This window comes from Taeniopygia guttata, chromosome Z, assembly GCF_048771995.1.
Source record: "Taeniopygia guttata chromosome Z, bTaeGut7.mat, whole genome shotgun sequence".
NCBI classification, from domain to species: Eukaryota; Metazoa; Chordata; class Aves; order Passeriformes; family Estrildidae; genus Taeniopygia; species Taeniopygia guttata.
Window position 1 is genome coordinate 4,604,991 of NC_133063.1, and position 27,560 is coordinate 4,632,550.

Here is a 27,560-nt window from a genome sequence, read left to right on the forward strand (position 1 = left end):
CAGCTCTGGCTGACCAGGTGCCCCTTTGTGCTGGTGCCCTGCAATAACACCCAGCACCAGCTCCTCTTCACAGGATCACAGCATGGTTTGGCTGGAAGGGACCTTGGAGACGTCTCATTCCACGCTCCTGCCGTGGGCAGGGACATGTTCCACTATCCCAGGCTGCTCCAAGCCCTGTCCTACCCAGCCTGGAACACTTCCAGGGAAGGGCCATCCTCAGATATGCCCTAATTCCCCTTCCTCTGATGGCTCCAGAACTCAATCTACCTTTGTGCCCAGGCATAAGCAAGCTCAGCCTTGTGCTTAGCCACTGGCACAGCACCTTCCACTCTCACTGTGCTGTCTTGGTTCCCAGGTGGAATTTCCATGTGCTGCCTTGTTGAAATGCCTTTAGCAGCATCTTTGGACTTTGTAAAATCAGACATCAAGGTGCCCATCAGAAATGTGGCTGCTGTAGCCTCGACCATGACAGATCTGTGTCCTTTCAAAGCCCAATCCCCACCTGGAATCCCCTGAAGCAGCTGTTGGCAAATTCACAGACAGAGGTCTAGTAAGGGAGCAGCTGGGGTTGCATTAGCACCAGGCTGTACAGTGCATTTTTTTCAACACTAAAAACCGAAATACAGGGAGAAAGTTTGGTTTCAGTCAACCAAGAGAACAGATTTAAAATCCAGTGTTTAAAATCACTGCAATGTAAAGTAATGCTCCATGAAAGCTCTTGAAATATATTTATTCTGAATGATATGAAGGAAAAAGGGGAGTAATTACTTAGCCAAGCTATAATTTCATTCATTATTATTAGGTGGATTTAGATTACGTGCTCACTCGAGATTAGAGATTTGAAATACATGGCTGAAATCCTCTTTCTAATCCAGAATTGCTAAATCCTTGGGTATTTCTCCACGATCATGCTTTGATTTGCATCTGTGTTGATGTTCAGGACATGATTTCAATTCTCTGCCAAATATTTGCTCCTTTCTTCTCCCCTAAACACAGTGCCTGGTTTTCCTGGTAACCAACACTGTAGACAAACCAACAAGGCTCCCAGCATTTCAGATCTCAGCACGGGGTTGTAATTATGAGCTAAAAGCAAAAGAGAACTAACTTTATTGAAACAAAAGGTGTCAGCTAGGTAAAACCACTTGAAAATGTGGTTTTCTTTTTTAATTTTAGCAGATCTGTATAATTATAGACTGGGTTAAGTTGGAAGGGACCTAGAAGATTATCTCATTCCAAATGGACAGGGACAACTTCCACTGTCCCAGATTGCTCCAAGCCCCATCCATGCTGTCCTTGGACACTCCCAGGGATCCAGGGGCAGCCACAGCTGCTCTGGGCACCCTGTGCCAGGGCCTGCCCACCCTCCCAGCCAGCAATTCCTAATTCCCAATATCCCATCTGTCCCTGCCCTCTGGCAGTGGGAGCCATTCCCTGTGTGCTGTCCCTGCCTGCCTTGTCCCCAGTCCCTCTGCAGCTCTCCTGGAGCCCCTTGAGGCCCTGGCAGGGGCTCTGAGCTCTCCCTGGAGCTTCTCTTGTGCAGGGGAACAGCCCCAGCTCTGCCAGGCTGGCTCCAGAGCAGAGGGGCTCCAGCCCTGGCAGCAGCTCCGTGGCCTCCTCTGGGCTGGCTCCAGCAGCTCCACATCTTTGTGCTGTTGCAGTACACAGAACACAGCAAGTACACAAACCTGACAAACCTTCTTTCTTGGATTGCAGCTACCAGAGATGAATTCTAACCCCTGTCCCCAGCTGCTGGGTCCCTTTGGCTCTGCCTGCCCACGAGCTGCTGCTGGGTGTGGGAATGTGTCAAAGGAAGGAAAAAGCAGACAGAGCTGGTGCTCCAAGAAAGAGGAGCTAAACCTCAGCTGGGGTGGCTCCCATAGTGCAAATAGGTTTATGCCAGCTCACCATAGGAAAGTTTTTTTTTTGGTCCTTCATCTCTTTGGAAGGGGGTTTCTAGACCCTACTGGTTCTCACTTAGACATTTCTCTTGGTTTTAATATTCTCCACAAGGTGCTGCCTGCCTTGCATTTGTTAGGGGAAGAGGTGATTATTTCTGGGTGCTTGTGTGATGTGAATCCTTGGTATGGTGGAGTATATCGTGATTTCAGGTTGCACAGTCAAAGGGGAAAGGCATCCTATCCTGTGACTCTGCTCGCTGAAGTTTCACCCATGGAAAATTCAACTTCAGAAAGTGTCCCACGGCAGGATGTCACTTCATGTTCACTGCCACATCCCAGCAACTGAACCTCACATCAAGAGAGGGATCCCGGAATGGTGCTCAGGGACCAGCTCTGAGGGACAGTGTTTAGGCAGCTTCTGAGTTGTGGCACTCAGCAGCCTGCTCATTAGCATGAATGGAAAAGGCATCCATGCTTTCCTCTGTAAAGTAAAATGAAAAAAATTGAATGAAGAGGGAGAAAAAAAACCAAAAACAAAACCCCAAGAGAATAAAAAACACCTGAAAACCAGTCTGGTGGAGACCTACCTCCAGCCCTTTTGGTTTTTCATCAGGCTAAACAAATGTTCAGGGTGTGAGTTTGGGTGCTGCCCAGAGCTGATGTTTCAGTCACGTCTGGTTTCTAGCTGCTACCTGCTCTCCCTCAACTGATTTTTAACTCGCTCGGCATTTGCCGTGCGTGCAAGATGTTTGATTAGATCCCTCATCTTGCGTGTGTGGAAATAAAAGGCCAGCCAGGAACAGACAACTGATTAGGCATTAGGTGAGGTATAATCCTCCCTAATCACATTTCTAAACGTGGTAGCTGGAGGTGGGATTAGAGTTATTAACATGCGGACAATAAAGCATATAATTTATTTAACAATTACTGGCTCTTTGTGAAGGGGGGGTCTGCATGAGATGTAACCACACACCAGCTCCTTCATCCTGTGAAGGATGGAGCTGCTGTCAGAGACAAAGCTGGCAGGTAGGGTTGGCTGTCCGCTGACATGAAGGGCAGCAAAATAATCAGAAATTCCTTCACAGGACCCCTATAGGAGAACACCTGACATCTAGATATTAAACTGCATAAAAATGAAAAAAAAGAAAAGAAAATCAAAAGATGAAAAAAAATTTACTGGAGTTTCCTAGTCTTCTCTTCCTGAACACATTGAAATGCAAATGTAGAATAATATAAAAAAAAGCTGTTTAAAAACTTTAGGATGAAGAGCAGGAGGCAAAGGCAACAGCTGGTGAATAGTGATGTTGTGCAAGACCAGCAAGGAAGGGAATTCCAGAGCTCCCAGATCAATCCCTTGTCATACAGCTATGCCGGCCACTATGGTGTTACACCAGAGATTTACATGCCAGATATAAATTCTGATAGTCAACAGATTTGTATTTTAATTCTTGAGTTTATCATGCCTGCCTTTGGAGAACTGAGGTTTCATCTTGTGCTTATGCTGGGGATGCTTGGGACAGCAAGGTTTTTTCATCAGTACATTAAAAAAAATCCAAACAAAACAAAAATCCCAAACCTGACAAACAGACTAAGTTTGAAGCCTTTAGAAATACCAAAAGCCCCAGCTCTGCCCCCCAGCCTGCCTAGTATAGGTATTACCCTACTGAGGGGTAATTCCAAGTGGCTCAGAGAAGGATGTCAGGTCTGCTGTGCAGCAGGACAGGATGCCAATGCCTGGGGCATCTCAGCCTGACCCCAGCACCAAGCAGATGCAGATGAGAAAGCCCAGCACACAGAGCTCTGCTGTCCCTGCTCTCTGATTGCTGCAGTCCTGGAAAAGGCTGGGCCCTGGGCCAGATGTTCTTTGCAGACAAGTTTTGGGCATGGTTTGGGATGTAGGTCAGGCCAGGGACCATTTGCAGAACGTTTTCCACATGCGTGCCCTGTTTGGAAAGAGGAAAGCCTGGCTCTGCCTGGGTGTTGCTGGTTCCACGCCGGCTGCATCTCTGGCTGTGGTACCTACACCATGCTCTGCTGATCTGCTCATACTGCTGCAGGAGGGGGGAAATAAGAGTGCTATGGCCAGCCTCAGACCTAGTTCCAGTTTTAGACCCTTCATGCTCTGCTGTGAATCTGGAGCCAGCCTTGTAGACTTGAAGCAGCCTGAGATATCTAAAAGTTAAGAGGCTACATTTATAGTCAGAGCAGAAAAATAGAGGGAATTCCTGTTATTATCCATCTCACCCTAAAACAATCTCTGGAACAGGCCAGATGAACTGTCCTCTAGAAACTTTAGGATGAGTAACTTAGACTTTGATGTCTAACTTCTAACATTTGGTGAAGTGCATCCAACCATCTGTCTGCTAGGATTTGGTGTTGGACATAGCCTCAAGGCACTCTCAAAAGCCAGCACAGGCCTAGCCCGTAAATCCCACAAATGCCTTTTTTTTGGTACATATTACAGAGCAAAACTATGTTACAAATATTGTTGCATGGGAATGAGGTTGGCCCTGTTCCCCTGATCTTCCTCCTCAAGGCTTTGTTCTTTGCCACAGACAGCGGCCGTGCAAGCAGCTCCTGGCTCGGAGCACAGAGATCTTCCACGTAAAGCAATCTGTGACAGACCTGGCAGCCTCACCCACAGCTGAGGCTGGAGCTGGGTCACGTCACAGAATATCAGACACCAGTAAGTCCTTGTGCTCAGAAAAGGGCAAAAAAGACAGGAGAGGAGAATGGCAGGATTCGTTCATGGGGACAATCCTATCTATCTGGATCTGGGATAATGGTGCTGGGATAATTCTCTCACTCTGCTCCTCACCCTTTTGCTGGAAAGCAAGTTAAGAAGAGACACTGATGTTCTGTTAAAAAAAAAAATATTTTCCAATCCACTAGCCTTAATTTTTAAATGTACTCCGAGTGTAAATTATCACGGATATTCTTCTGGCTTTATCTAGCAGCAGGAGACCACTATCTAATGACATTAGCTGTTAAATAAGTGCAAACTACCTGTAACTGCAGCATTGCATGTGCCTGGGGAATTCGTGTAAGCCTGAGCTGATGACAGGGATGGACTTTGGAAAAGAAAAAAAAAAAAAAAACAAACACCAAACCCTAGAACATCTTGAAGAGGCAGAGTTGATTCACTGAATTGTGTCTCCATCTGAAAATGTTGTGCCTGCCATTGACACAAATAACCTGTGAGATCATGACTGAAAGAGGATTCACGGGGAAAATATTCTCCCCTATCACTGTGTTAACTTTGTGCACTTGACAGCACATCAGTGCGTCTAGACAGTTGCAGGGGTAGGCTGACAATCAGCTGTCTGGCACTGACACGTGGCAGGTGAGACACGCAGGTGCTTCTCCTCTGGATCAGCTACAGGAGAAATAGCAGGAACATCAGCTCAAGGATGAGAAGATAGCATCCAGGAATGAAGGCCGAGTGACTGGCTGTCACTTCTCTGAGCATTTTCAGGACAGGGCAGCTCTCACACGGAGCATTGTGGCTGTCAGTGCCCATCAGTGGAGTCATTAAGGCTTGTGCTGGGCACTTCCCTTGGGCAGAATGACTGCTGGACTCAAACCTGTCTCCATGGTGTTTCTTAAGAATGGACAGAGTTCAGACTGACATTCCCTGACTCTCTTCCTCCCCAAACAGTGTAATCACCTGCCAAGTTTGGTGCATTGCAAAATCCACCAGGGCCTGGGTAGCCAGCCAGCCCTGAACTCCACACTGTGCAGCTCACGGCACTCACAAACCCTGAGACACTGAGCTCCATCAAGAGGTTTTCAACTCTCATTAAACTATAGATGAATCCTGGAAACAAGCTTTCCAGATGATTCTTCTGTTTTCTTTAACTTCTAAAGGACTTTTTTTTCTTGCTGGTGGGCCGGAGTTCAGCTGAGCTTTATACACGAAACTGAACAATTGCACCCAAGGTCCTCCAAAGCCTTGTTCTGTGATAAAATCACCCAGCAAGTGCCTGGGCCAAAATTCTTAGCCTCTGCCCTGCAAACCACAAATATCTATCCCCTTTCTTATCTAAGGAGAAGTCTGTGGTTACACTGAACACAGTTAATGTCAAAATTACACACAGAGGACAACGTGGGTCCTTGAGTCCAAAATAAAAATCTTGCTTTAAAATCTTTACCTAAATCTTAAATTTAGCTTTTAAGTTTGTGAAAGACACTTGCATTCTTTCTGCAAAGAAGACATAATGTCCTTGGAACACTTCCCATATAATGTCTTAATAGTGCTTGAGGTGCAAACTGGGTTTTTTGTTCTGGTTGGTTGGATTTTTTTGCTTTAATCTTCAAGCCAGTGGATGAGAGCAAGATGCTTCTTCTTATTGTTACTGGTTTTCTTCTGTTGCTGTAGACTCCAAACTGCTGCAGATTGCTATTTGTGCAGGCTTGGAAAGCTATATATCTTGGAATGAACACATAAAGCAGGATCATTGAGTATTAGCCTCTTCTTTTGTTGCTCGCCCTTTGCAGACCACAGACTCTATTTCAGATGCTGCTCCTTTTTATTGTCCATGGTGTCATCCCCCATGTTTTCCAAGTTTTCCTCTTTTGTAGCTCATTTTTGACTTGCTCTCTGCCCTGACACATGTCAACATGCTGATTAATTCTGAATCTGACTTTTGCAGCCTGTATGAGGTGATTTCCTTATCTTGCTTTGTAAAACTGTATGATCTGTAATTTGCTTGCCTGCAGCCCTGTCAAAATTGCATGAAGGAGCTGACTCTGTCAGACTGCAGTTTCAGGTTTGGTTTGGTCACATCTACTGGAAGACATACCTCTCCATTTCCAATTCCACCAGCAATACCACTCTAAAGCGTTTAAATTCTCATTTTTGTCTGGCCTTTCCTCACCTGTAAGTGTGGAGATCTGAAAAATCGAAAGCTGTCCTTGCCTGTGGCTGGAGGCTGGGAGTCTTTTCTTACTGCCATGTTTCATAAATATTGACAAATTGCTTTTACAGACCAATCTGCATAGTGCAGTAAGTGTAGTCACTCAGAATCGGTGTTTTAAAGACAGCTGTCTGAAGGAATCAGGGGTGCACATCTCAACATGAAGAGTAGGGACTGCGTTTGGGAAAGCAGTGGCTTTAAAAAGGATTTACTATTCCTAGTTTTACATAGCAGCCCAGAGTGGAAAGAGAGCCTTTGAATGCATAAACAGATGACAACTGAACAAAGGCAGAGAACTGTTGTACCACAACATGAATTAAAGGACTGCTCACGGTTCCAATGGCCATACTTCATACAGCAAACTGAAGAGGTAAAGAGGGTTTGGGATACACATGGTAGTTTGGAAATCCTCCTAGCAAGGAAAGACCAAATAAACTTGGTTTAGAGTGTTTACTTAAGAAAAAACCCACTGAGATGTCTCACTCCCAATAACCAAATACTTGCATGGGATAAAGATTTGTATGTGAAGACATCAGTGTGACAAAACAAAACCAACAAAAAGGTATAACAAGATTTGATGGCATGAAGATAAAAGAGAAAGGCCCCCATTTTCACCACACCAGATAGGGGATCCTTCTCAACCCAAGTTTGTCATCAGAGCTGAGCTGCCTTTCCTGCAGCAGCTCACAGCTCCAAAGGTTGTGGACCCAAAAAGGGATCCTTTGGGGGAAATTATTTGGTCTTTGCAGTGAACAACATACCATGATGGTTGTAATGATCCGTCTTAGTCATAAACTTGCGGACTCTGGTAAAATGTTAATTTTTAACCTCTTGGTGTCTTGTAGGCAGAAGATAGCATGAGGACAATGACTGCCCACATACTGGTGGATCTGGTCTGTGTTGCCAGTGAGGCATTTCCTAAAGTGTACAACAGGGCAAAGCTGATTCTGCAGAGTGGAGTTTGCTGTGCTGAGAGAGGACAGGTGCCCAGCACCAACTTGATCCTCAACTGGGGGAGGACACAGCCAGCTGACCCTCACACCACCCAGCAGTGCCGGGGACAACTCCTCGTGCTCTCCCCAGCGGCTGTCACAGCATCGCTCCAGGGCTGTCCAGAGCCAACAGCTCCTTCTCCTGTCACCCAGACAAGGAAGCCAGCCCCTGGTAATGCAGAATGCCAGGGATGGAGGCTCTGACACAGGCTTCCCTGGGGATTACACAGAAAAACTATCAATTGGCTGCAAGCACTGTGAGGAGGAGAGACATTTTTATTTTGCATCATCTATTCATCATGATGCATGCCAAGAGCTAAAATAAACAACATGACAGCTTCGTAGTGATAAAGTCCCACTATATTTTAAGGCCTATTTTTTTTTTATGGCAACATTTTTATTTTGTGTTATCTTCACCTGCTTAACAGTAATGTATGTTTTATATCTCTATATGAATCTAAGCAAGAAAGGATTTGTCAGGTCCTTTAAAGTCTTGCTTGATTTATTTGGTCCATCAGAATAAATCCTTTGAGATGATAACTTTTAATAAAAAACTTTTAAATTGATAATGTAATAAATCACTAGTTTTTGAAAACACAAGAAGAATGGCCAAAATCCCTAAATAAAGGTTTGCTAGACCAATAATAACAAAAAGGAAACTTCTACCTCAAAGTGTTCTAAACACTTCTTCAACATGTATAGACAATCTATACAGAGATCACTCCAAACTCGGCTACCAATCTTGCACAGATGGCACAGAAAACTGGGGTAAATCTCATTGAGACTAATCTATACAAACATATGCTTAATTAGCATAGTGCATCTTACACAGTGTAAAACAGAAACAGACTGTATTGCAATAACTGATCACGGCATAAATTGGTTTATTATGATCCTTTCTACAGAGGCACAAACTATTTGTTCTTGATTATTTTGCAGATTTCAGTGTAATGAATTAATGTCAGCTTCCTGGAAAAAGTAAACAAAAAAAGAAATAAAGATGATCAAAAAATTAATCATACCAGGTTTGCATTTATGCTGAATTTTGTTTCTATGACTGGTCCCACTGGCTTATTCACTGCATAGATTGAAACATGTACTCAAATCCTTCCTGGACCAAGGCCTACCATTAATTCAGAAACAAAGCTATTGTCCCCCAGGCCTACTTACAAATTACACTTGTTTATTTAAGTCAATAGAGATAAACTTGTGCAAATCTCTTTGTAAACAAGGCTATTTCACTTCAATAATGGCTTATTTGGGGTTACCACAAATGTGTTTCTAATCAACTAATCCAAAATAAAGGATGCAAGCAGATGAATGGTGCAGTATTTGGAAGAATAAAAAAGGACAAAGGAATAATCTGAGGAAAAACAGAAATGCTGGCAACATGAAAAGTTTCTAAGCAATAAAAAACAGAATTGGGGAAGGAAAAGCCAGTTTCGGTGCATAAAAGGTTCCTGTCAATTTCAGCACAAAATCAATCAAGACAATGCAGCAAAGGAATTAAAAATTTGAGTGTCTGATTGTGCCCAAGTTTTCTGTCAATTCATTATGCTTTTGGTTACTCAGGGCAACTGGGTTTAAGTGCACAAAGGCACTAGGAATTAAGGCAAGTTAAGGGAGTTAAATAATTTCCTCATCAAAATCATACAGCGTAAATTGAGAACAGATATCTAGGTCTTCTCATTGTGCTATGAATGTCTCAAGGGGGATGTCACTCCTAAGGATTATGTCTAACTCCACTCCATCTGATGAAAGCACTGTACTTTATACCACAAACACCAACCAGTTTGTGCAACGATGGGTCACAAAGGCAGAACTTAGCTTTTAGCCTATTACTTTGAATAGTGGTTATTTCTTAAGTCTGCTTTGCCAAGAGGATAGGACAGACACAGCAGGCTTACATCAAGAGCTGTCAAGTTTTATTTTTTTGTCAATATTTTTTTCACTGTGGAACTGATTCCTCTTTTTTTCTTTTTTTTTTCTTTTTTTTTTTTTTTTTTTTTGTGGCTTTGTTTTGAAATCTTCCAACAGCCCAGCCTGAAGTGACAGTGATTTGTGTAATATTGGAAACATACTTCTGCATTTCAGAAGAGGTGGTGAACAGATTTGTGTTTCAAGGTTTCAGAGGTTATTAATTTCATTACTGAAATGATGAATAATTTCATTATTGGAAAGATAAGAATAACAAAAATATGCAATGACTTTTTTATATATTTTGCTGGTATTCTCAGACCTAGGTTGCAGCATCTTTTTTTTTTAAGTTTGAGAAGTTTTGTGAGTATTTGATTTATACTGGTATATGACTGAGTAAAGTTGCTGTTCATTTTGGAGATTTTTATCCCTCATGTAATGGCTTTATTTAAATTTATGATGCTAAAGTTCTTCTCTAGTCACTTCAATGCAATGCCCCTTTTGATGGTATGCCAGACATTACTTGTCTTGAAAATCAACTGATATGTTCCTCATGACGTGACGGGGAAAGCAGAGTGTGGTTTTCTCTTTAACCCTCTTTGCTCAGCCAGAAGAACTGGTACAGAGTGAAGCTCTGTGCAAGCTTGATGAGATACAAGGAAAAGGGGTTTAATCGATATTTAACCCTCAGAGTGAGACACAATCTCAGTCCTTCAGGAGGATTTTCATGCAGGAGGGGTGTTTTTTGTTGTACTGCATCCCCCACAGCAGGCAGTCCTGCAGTGGCGTGGACAGGCTGTTTCCATGTTTGGCCATGCAGTAATGCAGAGTGAAAGGGGATCTGCCCCTTTCCCAGCTTCCACACTCAGCACCATTCCCTCTTTCATAATCTTTTGCAGATTTGTGCAAGGGGAAAGTTACTTCCACACAAGTTTGGAGAGAAAATAATGTGCTTGGATGGCATTTAGAGAAAGCAAGGAAGCAACACTGCAGCCAGTGATGCAAGAGACAAAGCACCCATTGAAGTACAGAATAGTTCTTCAACAGAATGAGCTAAGAAATCTAGGAACATTTAACAGTGGTTTCCCATGGATTTGCCGTTGTTTTTATACACAGAAGTAAACAGTATACCCTGACTTGGATGGGAACCACAAGGACCATGAGTCCAATCTCTGGCCCTGCACTGACCCCCCAAAAATCCCACCCTGTGCATCCCTGGCAGCGCTGTCCAAAGGCTCCTGGAGCTCTGGCAGTGCCCATTCCCTGGCCCTGCACAGACCCCCCAACAATCCCACCCTGTGCATCCCTGGCAGCGCTGTCCAAAGGCTCCTGGAGCTCTGGCAGTGCCCATTCCCTGGGGAGCCTGGGCACTGCCAGCCCCTCTGGGGAAGAGCCTTTCCCTGATATCCCACCCAAACCTCCCTGGCACAGCTCCAGCCATTCCCTGGGTGCTGTCAGTGGTCACCAGGGAGAAAAGGTCAGTGCCTGACCCTTCAGATCCCCTCATGAGGAAGCTGCAGACCAGGGTGAGGATTCCCCCAGTCATACATTTTTACCTGCCTTGAACTGATCTTTCTGTATCATAACTCAGCTCAAAGTTCTTCAATTTTTTTTCAGTTTAACACATCATTTTAACATGTTGGTAATAATGACTTCAACATAAAAACTATCTACTCTGCCTCCAAGACCTGTCTTGCTGGCATTGCACTTTGCACTTGTCTCTACCTCCATGCAGGGATATCTGCTACTGTTGGGCCATTCAGAAATCCCAGGTGTCTTTGAAGTTACCTGATATTGATGTTGTATTTCCTTCAGTCACAGGCTTTGGGATGTCAACATGTATGCTCTATAGCACAGCACTGCCAGCTACTGCTTCATCATGTTTTTTCAGGTCCTAGGTTTAATTCATACAATCACAGAGTGGTTTGGGTTTGAAGGGACCTTGCAGATCATCTTGTTCCACAGGCAGGACACCTTCCACTAGACCAAGCTGCTCAACCTCCTTTGTTCCTTTTAGCAGACAGATGACAGATACCACGGAGCTGTTGTTGTCCCTGCACATGAAGATCCTTTGAGAGGATGTTGAACCCCTCACACACATTCAGAGAGACCCTAAGAGAGATGCTCATGTTCTTGCACTGCAGCCTCAAATCCAAATGGGACTGACAGCCTTTTGTACCTAACTGCTAATGTCCAAAATGTGCTGAGCTACCTGGTTTGAGAAACGTGTGGACCTGGAGTGAGTCCAGAGGAGGCCACAGAGATGCTCCCAGGGCTGGAGCCCCTCTGCTCTGGAGCCTGGGAGAGATGGGGATGCTCACCTGGAGAAGGGAAGGCTTCAGGGAGAGCTCACTGAGGGCTTTCAGTACCTAAAGGGACCTTATAAAAAGATGGAGAGCAACTTTTTACACAATAGATAGTGAAAGGACAAGTGGAAATGGTTTTAAACTACAAAATTGAAAGACTTAAGAAAGATTTTAGGAAGAAATTCTTGCCTTCAGGGTGAGACCCTGGCACAGGTTACCCAGAGAAGCTGTGACTACCCCTGGATCCCTGGGAGTGTCCAAGGCCAGGCTGGACAGGGCTTGGAGCAACCTGGGACAGTGGAAGGTGTCCCTGCCCATGACAGAGGAGTGGAATGAGATGAACTTCCAGCCTTCCAGTCTTCCAGCCTTCCAACTGAAACCACTCTAGAATTCTGTGATTAATTAATAAGACATAGCAATATCCAGCTTTGGTGTCAGTGATCGAGTTTTGCAATTTGCTTTACTAAATCAAGTATTATTTCATGGAATTATAAAATAGTTTGGATTTGGATTTGGATGAGACCTTTAAAGGTCATCCAGTCTAACTCCCCTGCCAAAGACAGGGATATCTTCAATGAGATCAGGTGTCTGAAAGCCCTGTCAAACCTGACCTTGAGCGTTTCCAGGGATGCAGCATCCACCAGCTCTCTGGCCAATCTGTGCCAGTGTTTCATCACCCTCATCAAAAAAAACCCAATCTTTCTAATTCCCAATCTAAATGAATGCTCTTCCTGGAGGTGCAGGCATACAGCTAGGAGCTCTTTCTAGAGCATATGCACAATCCTGCCTGCCTTCTCCACAGCCACCCTGCTTCTGAAGCAACTCTGGAATTTGCAGTCATGGTGCTGCCTTCTTCCATTGGCTTTCTTCCTGCTGCTGCTTGCAATTTCATTTCCTAGAGAAAGGTTTATGCAAATGTTGGATTTTTGTGTGTGTGTGTGTGTGTGTGTGTGTATGTTATAATCCCCCAGCACAAGCTGGCCAGCCTTTTGACTGATTTCAACCACACCTGAAAGAGAAGCAGAGCTTCTGGAAACACAAAGCCTGTCAAGCTTCATGGCAAACAGCGGCTGTATTAGAGAAGACACATGTTGTTAAGTGCTCTGCTGGGGAGAAAGGCAGGGAGAGCTCAGCCCTTATCAGCACTGCTTGGCTTCCTTGGCAGTAGATAAGGGGCAGGCAGCTGGCCAGCCAGAGCACACACATCCCTGAACCAGGTACAGCTTGTGCTGCTCCAGACAGAAAGCAAACACAAGTAAGTTGGGGGCATAGAAGGGAGGCTTGGATGTATCAGGAATCAACCTTGGAGATAGGAGGAGAGGGAGTTATGAATCTGTTGCAGAGGAGAGGTGAAGGGAATGTCTGACGCAAATCCATATGAAAATTGAGCTTAATTAAATTACTCTTCATAGAAAAAAAAAAAATCTCTCTGAATGCAGCAAAACCTCCACAAAGCAAGTGCAGTGCTGGCTGAATAGTCTGTGTATGTTTCCAGGCACAACATGACTGGGACACCTTATCTTCCAAAAACATGATGGCAAGCTCTCAGATGCTCTGCTTTTTCTGCAGAGGGGATCTTCTCCACTTCACTTCACTCTTGATTTCATGACCAGCTTGAATCTCAAACGTTTGGGGCTGGCTGAAAATGCTACCAAAAAATTTAAGCCACAGGTCTGCTTCAAGCTAGGAAAATCCAGGCACAGAAGAGGCAAAAGGGGGATTTCTGTGAATCCACATTCTGTAGAAGGGCTAAATATTCTGAGGTGTCTCACCTTGCTCCTGGGAATACCAGCCTTGTGGAGATGGGACCTGTGCCCAGGACACTGAATCATAACACCTACATCACTGAGTACAAAAAACCTTTCAGTCTAGAAGATGAGCATGACTCTGGAGAAACAAAGTTAGGGAGATGTGACCTCAGGTGTAAAGGAAGCGGCTTGGAGACAGATGATATATACTAAAGTATCAAAAAGGCAAATGCAAAAAAAACAGAGTGTCTCCAACAGACTTACAGCAAATTTGGAACTGATCTTCTCATCCCAAAAAAAAAAAAAAACATTAAAATCCCACCTTGCGGCTTCCCACTCATAAAATCATACAATGTTAAGGGGTTGGAAGTAACCTTAGGGTTCATCTAGTCCTGACCCCCACTGCCATGTGTAGGAACACCTTCCACTAGACAGGTTGCCCCAAGCCCTGTCCAACCTGGCTTTGAGCACTTCCAGGGCTGGAGAATCCACGACCTCCTTGGACAACATGTCCTAGTGTCTCCACCCTCATAACAAAGAATTTCTAAGATCTAGCCTAAAGATCCCCTCTTTCAATTTCTACCCATTCCCCCTTGTCCTGTCACTGCAGTTCCTGACAGAGTCCCTCTCTGGATTCCTGGAGGGCCCTTTAGGATACTGGAAGGTGCTGTGAGGTCTCCACAAACTTGTCCTTCCCAGGATGAACAGCCCCAGGGAACCTGCTGGGCATCACTGCAAGGGTCTCGGGTCTCTGCAGACACATCAGAGCCCCATGGGTTTCACACACGTCTCCAAATATGCACTGCCAGGTAACAGGCTCTGATTTCCTTATGGTGACCCTGCTGGGGCACAGGAATTTGGTTCCTTTTCACCATTACCTCAACACAAGCGGTTAAAGCATTGCAAAGATTATTGAAGGCAGTAGCTAAAAAATAATCCCTAATATATGGGGGAGGGGGTTAAGAGTTTGTGAGTTTGGAGTGCAGGCAGCAGAGGGAGGCTGGGCAGGCTCTGGGGCTGCCTTGTGTCCGTGTCACACGTGGGGACGGCCACCCTGGAGCTCTTGTGCCTTTGTGGGGCTGTTGGGGCTGCCTTGTGTCCGTGTCACACCTGGGGACGGCCACCCTGCAGCTCTTGTGCCATTGTGGGGCTGTGGGCAATGGAGCTGTGGGCAGTTCGAATCTATTTAGAACCACAAAATCGTCTAGGCTGGAGAAGCCCACCAAGACTTGAGTCCAGCTGTGACACCAGCTCTGCCCAGGCCACCACTGACCCCTGTCCCCAAGTGCCACATCCACATGGCTTTTAAATTCCTACAGGGATAGGGACTCCACCACTGCCTTGGGCAGTTGTGCCAGGGCAGGACAGCCCTTTCCATGAAGGAATTTTCCCAATAGCCAACCTCAACTTTGCCTGAGGCCGTTCCCTCTCCTCCTGTCCCTGTTCCCTGGAGCAGAGCTGTCCCCTCAGCTGTCCCCTCCTGTCAGGAGCTGTGCAGAGCCACAGGGTCCCCCTGAGCCTCCTTTTCTCCAGGCTCAGCCCCTTCCCAGCTCCCTCAGCCCCTCCTGGGGCTCAGCCCCTTCCCCAGCTCCGTTCCCTGCCCTGGACACGCTGCAGCCCCTCAGTGTCTCTCTTGTCCTGAGGGCACAGAGCTGTCCCCAGCACTGGAGGCGCCTCAGCAGCGCCAGCACAGGGACGGGCACTGCCCTGGGGCTGTGTCACACCCTGGCTGGGACAGCCCAGGGGTCACGGCCCACCTCTGCCGAGCCCAGCTGGAGCTCAGCGGCAATTCCCGCCGGGAATCCACGCACTCTTTCTCAGCTCCCGCCGCGCCCGCCGCGGAAGGATACGGAGCGGGGGGAGAGCCGCACTGCGGCTGCGCGGCTGCGGCTCAACCAAACCTCCGCTCAGCCTCCCGCGGCGGGCGCGCGCGCCGTGACTGACAGCCGAGCCAACCAATCAGCGCTGCGGCCTCGGCCCGCCTCCCTTCGCCTCACGCCTGTTTCTTCCACTCCCCTTCCCTTGTCTTTTTTTTTTTTAACGCTGTGCGCATCCCATTGGCGATTCTGACTGTCAGTTAGATCTCTCGACCAATCGTAGTGCGGCCGCTTAGAGAGAAGGTAAATACAGCCAATGGGCGGCCTCCCCGCCCAGCGGAGGGGCGGGGCGTTTTGGGGGCGGGCCCTCAGAGGAGGTAACGCTGAGGGAAGAGGCGGCGGCCGCACCGCACTCGGGGAGACGGAGGAGGATAAGGAAGGGGAGAGGAGGAAGAAGGAGGGCAAGGAGCGGTGGCTCTCGGCGGATCCTGGTGGCTCCCGGTGCGTGCTGGTGGATGCCGGTCCCGGGGTCCTTGCCCCGTGGGCAGGGTCGCCCCGCTGGCGCTGCGCGGGCCGTGAGGAACCGTCCGGGCCTGGTCCCGGCGGGGCCGGGGGCGCCTCCCTACGCCCTCGCCCTTTTTGTTGTGGTGGGACCCGGGCTAGGTTATGCTGCTTCCGCCGGCATTGCCCCCGGGCTGTGCTGGGAGGGCCGCGCTGTGTGTGTGTGTGCGTGTGTGTGTCTGTGTGTGGGTGAGGGGAGGGAGGAATAAAGAAGTTGTGCTCCTTCTCTCCCCCGCTGCCTCCCGTCGTGCCCGGTGTGTTTTCCTTGCAGGGGTCCGCCGAATACGCCGAAGGCATCCCGCGAGGATCATCGCGTCCAGCTCGTAGCGCTGCACAGGACACCCCTGTGTGCCTCCTGGACATGCAGGCAGGGTTAGGTGTGCGGCACTCCCTGGAGTTTTGGAGGAGAAATTTGGAAGCGGTGTGGGGCGAGGAGTTGTGTTTGGAGCTAGGAGTTTGTGTTTGGGATTGCGAGGCTTCACCTCACCCTTTTGTCTGTCCCCTCTCATCGTTTGCAGAGACGCACAGCAGGACTTGAGATCACTGGTTTTATTCATGCCTTTAAAGCTGTCAGAGGGCAGGGGCAGGTGGGGTGCTGGGGAGAAATTCCTCCCTGAGAGGGTAGCGAGGTGCTGACACAGGTTGGCCAGAGAAGCTGTGGCAGCTCCATCCCTGGGTGTTGTTTGTAAACAAACACAACCTGGTAATGTCTCATCTGTCTCGATAAGTGCACTGAGGAAGCTGTGTCTTGATAAGGGCAAGTGGTTGGTGTTGTTGCTGCAGAGTTGTGGAGTTCCTGTTTGTAGGGGTTTTTTCTTTTTTTTATTTTTTTTTCGTTTTGTGGAGAGTGAAGGGGAAGAGAAGTGCAATACAGCGTGGTCTTTTAGTGTTCACTCTGGGGAAATAAAAGAATGGAAAAAAGCGTGTGAATGAATGAAGAGCTCTTGTGATGATTGTGGAGAGCTGTTGAGCAGCTGGGATTCAGGCTGCAGGCTGGTCTTGTGTCTCTCTGGTTGTCCCTCACAGTTTCTGACTGAGAGAAACCCAACACGTCTGTTATGCTCTTTGCAAATGCTTGCAAGTGGGATAGCATTAGGAAAAAGTTTATTTACAGGGTTTACCAAAATGAGTGTCTCCAAAAACATGTGTGTATTGTGTGTGGAGCTCATGCTCTCACAGTCCGGGGGTATAAACGGGTTAGATTCCATCGGTAGTGAGAGGTTTATAATAACAGCTTGTTAGGAGACCGCAGGTAACAGCAGGTTTGTCTTTTCTCAAGTGTTCTGTCTTAGCCTGGAGAGCTGTACTTTCAAACTGATTCATGACATTACTTCTGTGGGGCCTGGCCTCTGCAGCGAGGCACTGATTAGTTGTTGCTCTGTTCTCCAGGCTGGAAAAGAAACACCCTCTGCTTGAGGTGAGAGGCCAGCAGAGCGAGGTTGCTTGTTTAGATTTTCTCATGCTTTGTCGAGGTGTTGGTGGGTTGAGTGGGTTGTTTGCGTGCTCCTTCTGAGGCACAGCTTTCAAACTTCTAACGTTTACAAGCTCTGGTGAATTCGGGGGGGATGAGAGTGTGAGTAAAGGAGGTGTTTGTGAAGTCCCTTCCCCCCTTTGCTTAGCACTATCATGATGAAAGATAACATTAGTTACAAATGCCTTTAAGGAGTGGAAGGGGAGGGTCTTGTTTAAGGTGGTTTCCACTTTAAGATGAGTCTGAGCATATGTTGAACAGCATATTGGGGTGTCAAAAAGAGTGACCTGGCAGCTGATTGTTGTTCTGCAGTTGTATGGGTCAGATACACAGTCAACAAAAGGAGTGTGTTTGAAGATCCAGTTTTCTTTACTGAAGAGGCTGGATATGCACGATAGAGCCTTGGAGAAGAATTCATCAGCTGTCCTGAGGTTCTGTTTAACAGTGAAAGAAAGACAACAACTGAAACAATTGAAAAAATGAGGTTAAAGAATTGGTCTCTGAGCTGTTCTCTTGTTTCCTTCCACCCAGCATCTAGATTCACCAAAATCAAATACCCTGGAATTACACAGTGAATCTCCAAATGAAAGGTTCTCCCTGGGTCCTCCTCCCTCTTCCTGTTCCACTTGATCTTTCAGAAGTCTTGAGCACCAGTTGATACAATTGAGTTTATTTGAGCTCAAAAAACCCTCCCTGCTACTGAGGGCAACTTTAAAAAAAACCCCTTGTTTCCATCTCTCTAATCCCTTTCCCACAAAAGTACTGGGAGAACAGGCTTTGTGGTATGTTCTGGGTGACAATGAATCTGAGCTCTGCTTGAGACTGAATCAAATTCCTAAGTTTTGTTTGTATAAAGAACAGTACGCAAAGTTTTAATTATTATAAAAAGTATTCCAGAGTTTTCAAATGTATTCAGTGCTGCCTTAATGGTTGTGCATGTAAATGCCCTGTAATTGAAAGCATCCATTTATGGGCCTGACTTGCTAAGTGAGCTGTAAATTCTGCTTTTCAGATTGGATTTAATGACTTTTATCATAAAGCCATAAACTGGTTGTGAACTGTGCTGAGAGGCAAACAATACCTAAGCTTACTTTGCCAAAATATTTGTAATTGTTGATTTGTTAAAATGAATTGCTGCAGGTCATGCGATGGGATTAGGTTTTTGTAATAGAATGGAGAGTACAGGCAGCCTGTGCTCAATACTCTCTGGGCTAGAAGAAATTGGCTACTGCAGAAAACCTTCCTAAACATTCCTCTCCACTTGCAGTGACAGAAACTCCATTGCAAACTGTAAGCCTTCATTCCAGATCACATTTTACTCTGATTATGTGTTTGACAGCCACAGTGTAAAGGAAGACCAAAGCAGAGCTCCTGAGTCTCCCATCCGTTTGGTCGGGGGCTTGAGCTTTGTTTAAAACCCTGGAGCAACAGGAGATTAACATCCAATACATAAAATAATGGAACCCTGCTTATCAAAGGGCTGGGGGCTGGCTTGTCTGAGGAACACTAGGCCTCTGTTGAAAGTGAACTCGCATTAACTAATTGTTAAATGCAATTGTTTGGGCTTTAACAAAGTGGAGGAGCTGCTAAGCTATAAACTGAAACAGGTACCTAGGTAACTGATAGCAGCTCTGTGAATATTCCTGTCAAATTTAGCCCAGGAGTATTTATTTTCTAAAATAATGAAGCTGACGCTTGCCTGTTGCACATGGAAAATTTTAGTTAAAATTAATGAGGTGAGAAGGGCTTAAACTGCTGTGTTTTGGAGTGCTTAGTCACTGCTTTTCTGGGGCTGTTAATGTCCTTTGAGTTTTAAGAAGCAGTACTCTGGTGTTGTTCATAATACTAAATAAGTGGAAGAATTTTACACTCTTTGTAGAGACAGGTGGATTGGCCAACGATAGTTGTGGTAGTTTTCCTCTTCTGCAACTTTAGGAGAGGTGCTAAAATACTTTGGGCCCTCCAGTAGTTTAATCAAAGGTCAATAAAATTAGCAACTGTTCCTTCTCATGTCTCCTGTTGCAGGCAATTTTAGTGTGCCATAAGTGCATGTGTTAGATGGAGTGCTAATTTTTTAATAGCAATACACATTTTCATTATTGCATTGGCTACAGTTTGATGTAATTGAAGAAAAATAGATTTCCCTTGTCCTTTCCACTGAGTGATTTAAGATAGAGTGTATTCTGTCTGAAATGTAAAAGACTGACTTTGATTTTAGTTTGAAGTTCATACTGAATTCAGGTGCATGTTGTGTGCTTGGAAAAATCAATAAAGAATCTTTTCCAGATTCCAGAATTAATGAAAAAAACAGTGCCTTTTAAAAAAAATCCCAAAAATAGGGAGGAAATGAACCTGTAGACTTTCTCTCAAATACCACAAATTATTTTCCTTGATCTTCTTTCCTCAGGAGCTTAACTTCTGTCCTCTTTATTCCAGAAGAGCTCTCACAAATGAAATTCTTCTAAGCCAGAATACTTCTAGTAAAACCAGGAGAGATCAGGTTTCTTTATTTCACATTTAAGATGAATAAGCAGACTGATATGAAATATGTTGCATAAGGCTTTAGAATAAATTAACCAGAAATCACTTGATATTTTTGGTAGCACCAGTGTGTTTATAGTATGTTCCAGACACTCAGGAAAGGAAAATTTCCCTTGAAGATTTTAGTCTGCTAGCATGCTGCCCTTAAGGTTTTCTTCATCTTTTATGCTTAGTTATTGCTGGGATCATGGGCTTAATATTTAATACTTGTTCCAGAGAACTGCAGTAGAATGGAATAATAGTAGACATGACTCAAACTTTGACTTTAGAAGTTGCCAACTATGACACTGTTTGACCAACTATAGAAACATGTGTGCATCAGGGAGCAGAGATATGCTGCGGGGGCAGAGATGAAACAAATACCACCAAAGTTAGGCAATTTGTAGCTCTTCCAGTCTTAATCTGTTGGGAATAACAGCACATGCTCTCTGTGTTCCAGCATAAGGGAACTTTTGTACCTTTCAGGGTAACAGTGAGTACTCCCTCAAGTATCCATAGCTGCAGTTTGGAGGCACAGTCCAGAGATGGACTTGGGATGGGAGTTTGCTGCTGTGGGACACACTGCTGACTTGGTACTACTGGTTCAGCTACAGCTGAGCTTGGAAAGGGATCTTGAAAATCTCCCTGTAGTTACTCGCAGAGTCCCTGAATATTGATGTGTTGTAGTGGATATTGGAAGTAATACACAGGAAGGAAAAAAAGGATCAGATTTGGGCCATGCCATTGGGCCTCAGCAGAAGAGAGCAAAGGAATTATGGTGAAAAGCTGAGTGATGGTGAAGTACATCTGAGCTCCTTTTAAAAGCACAGGCTGTGAGTACTCAGTTTTTTTGAGGAGGTTGGCTGTAAACTGCAAGGGAATCACAAAAAACCACTTCAGGTAAGAGGGCATGTTACATACTCAGCATGTAGTTAATCTGAGGCCATTTTAGCAACGTGGAAACGTTTCTTGCAGCATTGGTAAAGATTGTGTTCTGTGTGCACTTGGGGGAAGAACTTTTTTTTTTTTAGTGGATGAAGAATGTGTGCCAGGCAAAAATCTAGAGGAATGTTTTTAGCAAGAGGCAAGTGTCAGCAGTGGCAGTGTGTGCAATTATCGTTCTTTAAGAGATCAAAGCTTCTTCTACTACTGTATCCATTTGAAGGTAAAAGTTATAATTGATGAATTGAAATGGGATTTGCTCAAAAATGAGCTTTAACAGTAACTCCTAAACTAATTGGTGTAAACAGAGTGTTTCTGATACCATCAGGGTGGGTACAGTTAGAACCCAATGCAGGTCTAGGGATCCTTATGTTTATTTGAGCAGATGTTCTGCAGCAGACGTGTGCACCTGCCTTCTATCGCCAGTCCCTCATGAGGTGTAAATTTCTGTCTTTTTACTTTAAATTATGACGTTGGGAGCTGTAGGATAATCTGTCCAAAGGGATAAGTGCTAAGATAACCTTAGGCTGATACATTTTTTTTTCTGTGGTCCTTAGATTAGTCCTTATACAGTGTCTTCAAGTACTTGTAATTAATTTAATGGAAGAAGTAAAGCTTTCAGGCTTGGCCTCTGCCCAGGGGAACATCCCAAACTGTGTGAGCTGTGTTCAGATAGTTTCTTTGTGATGAGAGCCTGAAAACCCTCTTATCTGAGGGAGGAATGTGATTCAGAGTTTTGAAGCTTGCAGACCAGGTGAATGCAAGTAGTTCTTCAGCAAAGTTTTTAGTGGTAGAACAAGAGTGACTTTCTGAAACTAGGAAGAGAATAAATTAAATTAGTAAAAGTAGTTATTTTGATAGTGGACACTTAATTGCTAGTTCAGTGTGCCACAAGAGGTTGTGAAGGCATGTTCAAAAGATGCTTTGGTGGATTTGTGGACAGCAAGTCCATAAATTGCTTCTGATGGGAGTAAGCAGCAATGTAACCTTTAATTTCATAACAGTTTAAATTGCTGAAGGATTATGAGGAGAGTGGCTTGTAGAATACAGCCAAGTTCTCATGCTTTCCTTGAGTAGCATGTCCTTTTGCCACCTTTGGAGCCATTGGAGCACTAGGCTGGATACACCATGGCTGCTTTTTCCTTATAAAATCTTAATTTATCCAAATTGCTCATAATTCAGCCCACTGATGCCTTCCAGTGTGCACTACCTTCTCTAGGCTTGGAGCAGAGTGCCTTTTTTTCATAAATTAAGCTGACTGAAATACTCTCATGTGAGTACTCATCACAACTGGCTGAAGTATTAAGCTGAATGAAGTCCTGTCCTACTTGTGTCACATTCTCTCTGCTCACCCTTTGAAAGATACAGGGTCACTACTGGAATAACTTACTGAAATTCTTATTGATAACTCCTGGCAAATCACTGACATGGCAAAACAATAGCTAGAAGGAAAAATTTAGTTCAAGCTTCCCAGACTCCTAGACTGGAGCTGTAATGTGCGTTGTGTTTTTGTTAAATAGCTGCTAAACTGCAAAAACCATTGTTAGAAAGAGCTCTTGGAGTTTTGGGGTTTTTTACAGCTTACTTTCATGGAGGTAACATATGAATTTGTGCTTTCTGACATCTTCTGCAGAATCTGGATGAGCACACATCTGTAAGGCAGCTGTATAAAATTAAGTATAGTGTCTGGAAATTTCTGATTAGTTTGGTCTGAATCTACAGTCATTTGCAGATGTGAAAAGAGATTTTTTTAAAATTTGTTTTCTTCTGACTATGTCAAAATAATATGAGAGTTTAAATATAGAGAAATGTATGGAATTTCTAAATTCTTCCATGCTCCAAGACTTTAAGTAACTCAGTGTGCATTTGAAGCAGAAAGGCAAATCTTTATTAAAGAAAAAACTAACCATGAGAGAATACAGAAAATTGTATTTCATAATTAGGGGAGAGAATACTGCAAAATTAAGCACCTAATCACAGTGAGTATTAAAAATTGAGGAATTGGATAAAGGCATTGAGAATGTTTGGAGAGCCTGGAAGAACAGGCTCCGAAAGAGGCTATTTCCCACCTTGGTGGTAAATGAGACCTTTCTGAAGTCTGTGTTTTATAAGGCTGACAGTCAAAGGAGTATTTTGTGGCTCTGAAAGGTGTCAAATTTGAAGCTAAAGAACAAAAATATTCAGATAAGGATAAGAATTGGTGTGTGGATCAGCAATGATAGTGGTACTTGATTGCCTACATCTGTCAGCACTGAATTTAATGTTCAGATGTTATACCATCAATTGCTGCTCTTTGAAACAAAAGGTAAAGAGGTTGTTTCTTCTAGTTTGGTCTTTCTGAATTTCTTGTGTGTGCCCCTGAAGCACCCAGTGCTGGCCTTGTTCAGAGGCTGAAGTATTTTTATAAAGCTCCCAGTGTCTGCTGCTCCCTGCTTTAGAAACCAAGTGTGTTTCTTCAACCAGTGGAGGCCATGCAAGCCTGCCTGTTTAATCTCTGGAGCTGCGTGGTGTACTCATTAGGGCTCTAATGTGTCTCACTGCCAGGCCCTCAAATGGTTCAGAGCATGTCAGGCTCCTTAATATTTCTTTGTCACCAAAATAAATGATTTAAATTAAAGCACATTTCCAGCTATGCAGTCAGTGTTAGTGCTGCAGTTAAAGTCTGGGGCTAGAGTTCTCTTTCCACACTCCTGTAATTCATCTGACATCACTTGTAGTACATCAGTACCATGTGCGAGCAGCTTTTTAGCTTGAAAGAGAACTGGATTGGCAAAAACCCCAGAAAACCGATGGGTTTTTACTCTTACCTAGCTGAATTTGTGTGGAAGAGCATTAGCACTGGTGCTGAGGTGGTGGTGCCACAGGAAGGAAAAGAAGGAGAACTGAGCTTCCTGTGGCAAGAAGCTGCTGTGTTGGCTTGACTCTTTATGGTACTGTACCTTTAGTGTTCAAGTCAGTGTTTCATTAAAAAATGTTGTCTGTTCTGTTTTATTTTTCTTTTTGCTGTAGCCAGGCTTCCAATGCAAGGCTCAGCAAAACCTGCAGTTGGAGTTATTGAGGACAATTCAGCAATAATTTAATGTTGCTGGAAGAAGGAAATTTCTTTATAGTCTTGTGTGAAAGTGAATGTTTTATCTTTTTACCAGGGTCTCTACAGACAAAAAATGTGCAACAGTTTAAAACTTAGAGAGGGTTGATCTGGATTGTGTATAAGGAAGAAATGCTTTCCTCTGAAGGTGGTTAGGTCCTGGCACAGGTTCCCGGAGAGGCTGTGGCTGCCCCATCCCTGGAAGTGTTGCAGGCCAGGTTGGATGGAGCTCTGAGCAGCCTGGGATAGTGGAAGGTGTCCCTGTCCATGGCAGAAGGTGCAACAAGATGATTTTTAACAGTCCCTTCCCAAAACACTCTGTAATTCTGTGATTTAGTATGGAGTATTTTCAATGGCTTGCATAAAATTATCAGTGTTGATCTTGGTCCCTGTTAATTAGAACCTCCACGACCCCAGAAAACTACATTGCTTGCTTCAGTCATATTTTTGGGTGCTCTGAGAAGCTGGTTTATGGAGGTGTAATTTATTAGAAACTGAAATGTCGTGCCTACTGAATGTTCTGTTTTGTGGAAGTTGCTAAGTTATGACTTAAATTACCTGTAGAATATAATCTAGTGTTTGTTGACTGGGCCCTCACTGAAACTGCAAAAATGTGACAAGGCATAAATTAGAATGAATGCTGTAGCCTGAAGTGCCTTGGATCATGCTGTTGTGCAGGTGGGAGATTTCAGTAAGATGAAGCTGGTGTATTTTGGATAGATGTGGGGAGTGTGCCTGTACAGGTTGGAGAAGCACGTAACCTGCCTTCAAAACTCCAATCAGATAACCTGAAGGTAGTGTTAGCTTTTAGCTAAAACAAGGTATTTTCAACTGACTGAACTAACTTACATGGCTTGGGAATATGGGAACTTTCTGGAGTTCAAATACTCATTTGTTGCCTGGAAATAGGATCGTTTTTGACTTCAAAGCTATGCTTCCATCCACAGGACCATTAATGTCCTTGAGAGACTTCTAACAGCTGTCTGCCTGTTGATTTCAGGTATTTTATTTTAATGCCTAAAACCAGCCTAATGGAAGCTGCAAAAGCAAGATGCTTTTTTTCTAAGTGGCTATCATTTCTCCTTAAATGATTTGATGTGCGTATTGCAGTGAATGCTAAACATAGCTCCAGTTTCAGCATCCCTTTTAATATTTCATTTTATATTAATATCCTGATCAGGTAGTTATACTGAATGAAGGGTTTTTAAAACTGAAAACAGACAGTTCTACTGCCCTGATGCCTGCAAACTAAGATTTTAACTGTTCCTTTTGTGAATTTTGAAAGACCTGATTTTAAGGGCTGCCATTTGAGAGGATTTATTATCGGTAGGCCATTGAATTTTAGAGGGGAATAGGCTTATTGTTAGACTTGGGGGAAATTTGAAATTGGTGTCCCCCCCCATGGAAAAAAATTGGTAGTTATTTAAAGCATGACAAAATGAGAAAAGGTTTGTGAAATGGTTGGCTGTTGGAAGGTTTCTATCAAGCCATAGTAACTAAATCACCTTCCAAACACAGTTTCCCCTGCTAAATTAATTTGGAGATGGGCAGAACGTGAATGTCGGTTAGTGTGGAAAAATATTAATAAATTACTTAAACCAGCTAGCCTAGGTACAAAGCTAGACTCAAGCTATCTTCTGTATTTGCTGAAGTTTGCTTCAGTCAGGAAAGACTTGAGAAAAAATTAATTTTCTGTTCCAATAGCAATCTTGGTCTGTGTTAGCTGCTGAGTCTACAGCTGACTTGATCTTTATTGATATAGTAGCTAACTGTGATACAGACTTACTTCTGAGCTATTTATCTGTTTTTGGTTGTTTGTTTTTTTTTTTTTTTTGATTCAGTGTCCTGTGGCATTTGGCAGTGAAAGGTCCTAAGGCAGACAGGTATTTGTTTCATGTGGAACCTCAGTGCTAACGTGTCTCTTGTTTTGGTTTGTGTTTTTAGGGGTCAGACGGGACTCTCCAATTCACTGTTTGCTGAGTGTTCTGTCTGGTGAAAGTCATGTCCATATTGCCATTCACTCCGCCGGTTGTGAAGAGACTTCTGGGGTGGAAAAAATCCGCTGGTGGCACTGCAGGGGCTGGTGGTGGTGAGCAGAATGGTCAGGAGGAGAAGTGGTGTGAGAAAGCAGTGAAAAGCTTGGTCAAGAAGCTAAAGAAAACAGGACAGCTGGATGAGCTTGAGAAGGCAATTACCACTCAGAATTGCAATACAAAATGTGTGACAATACCAAGGTAAGTGCTGTATTTGAAATTGTTACGGCCACTTAGGAAATGACTAAATGGATGTTCAGACCTTCTGTGAACAAATGACTAAAAAATAGTTGCATGCCTTTGGTTCTTTAAAATTATTTAAATTGTGTATTGAATTAATACAGTGCTTGCTTGTAATGGAATCACATGCTTTGTGAAGTCACAATTTTGTTACATTTCAATTTTCATTGATATGTAGGGTCCTGTTTGTGTGTATTCTGATGATGTTTAACACTGCTCTTAGTTTGTAGCACTGCTTTATGCTTTTATTTAATAACCCTGTCAATTCTTGGGGAGGGGGACATGCTTGAGCCAACACTTTTATGTGAAAAAATACCAGCAGACTAGTTTTTCCTTGGTCAACACTTCAGTTATCTAATTATTTTCAGTTATATCTGCTAGTTTAAATTGTACAAGCTGCCTCCATTCTCCCTTTTGAAAGGAAATTTTATCTTTGGAGGCAGGTTGTCTGAAGACCAGTTTATTTACTGTAATTATTGTTATTGTTTAATGAAAACACTTTTTTCTTAAGATCTTGGGGTATTTCTAGAATTGCTCTTCTGATCTGTATAAAGATTTAGATGAACAACTTGCATCCTACTCCTTTGACTTTCCCAGCTTAATTCATAGCAACTGCTGTGCGAGAGCAAGGGTTATGTTTGTAAGTATAATGCAGTCTGCTCTTGATTCATGTTGCACTGAAATCCCACTGGGGTGCCTGGGCAAGCTCATTGTGTCTGACAGAAGTATCAAATCACTTCACAGGTGTGTTTTTCCCTGAAAAAGTTGGTGGATTTCTCTTTTCTGGGCATTTAAGTGACTTGACACTATATTTATTTATAGGAAGAGGAACCACATCTGGTTTATGAACTTCATTTCTGTATTAGCACATTCAGCCTAGCTACTTTTAAACTTTGTATTAGCCATAGCGCAAACCAGATTTGACTGGTGTCACTAATGATTCCATATATCGAATGTGTTGTAGCTGTTATCTGATAATGGTGTCAGCATTCTGTTTTCGATTTGACACAGCTGTCTGGGAAAGTCATGAGTATACCCCGAATGAATGGCTATTTTAATTCTTATTTTCATATTTTCTGTTCATCTTCTGTTTCTAATGCTGCCCTCTGCT

The 27,560-nt window shown here is 44.1% G+C and overlaps 1 protein-coding gene across 3 annotated transcripts in view; it reads left to right on the forward strand.

The window, feature by feature from the left end:
• Positions 1-15,951: 15,951 nt before the first annotated feature.
• The window catches only part of SMAD2 (SMAD family member 2), a 49,089-nt gene continuing 37,480 nt past the window's right edge, over positions 15,952-27,560 (forward strand). For 2 of the 3 annotated variants that reach the window (XM_072921855.1, XM_012577352.5), the window contains exons 1-2: positions 15,957-16,095; positions 26,121-26,410. In XM_072921855.1, coding sequence (XP_072777956.1) covers positions 26,178-26,410 — 233 coding nt within the window. In that variant the 5' untranslated portion in view covers positions 15,957-16,095; positions 26,121-26,177. Of the gene's footprint in view, positions 16,096-26,120; positions 26,411-27,560 lie in introns of all 3 variants that reach the window. The other variant, XM_012577354.5, reaches the window with a different exon arrangement.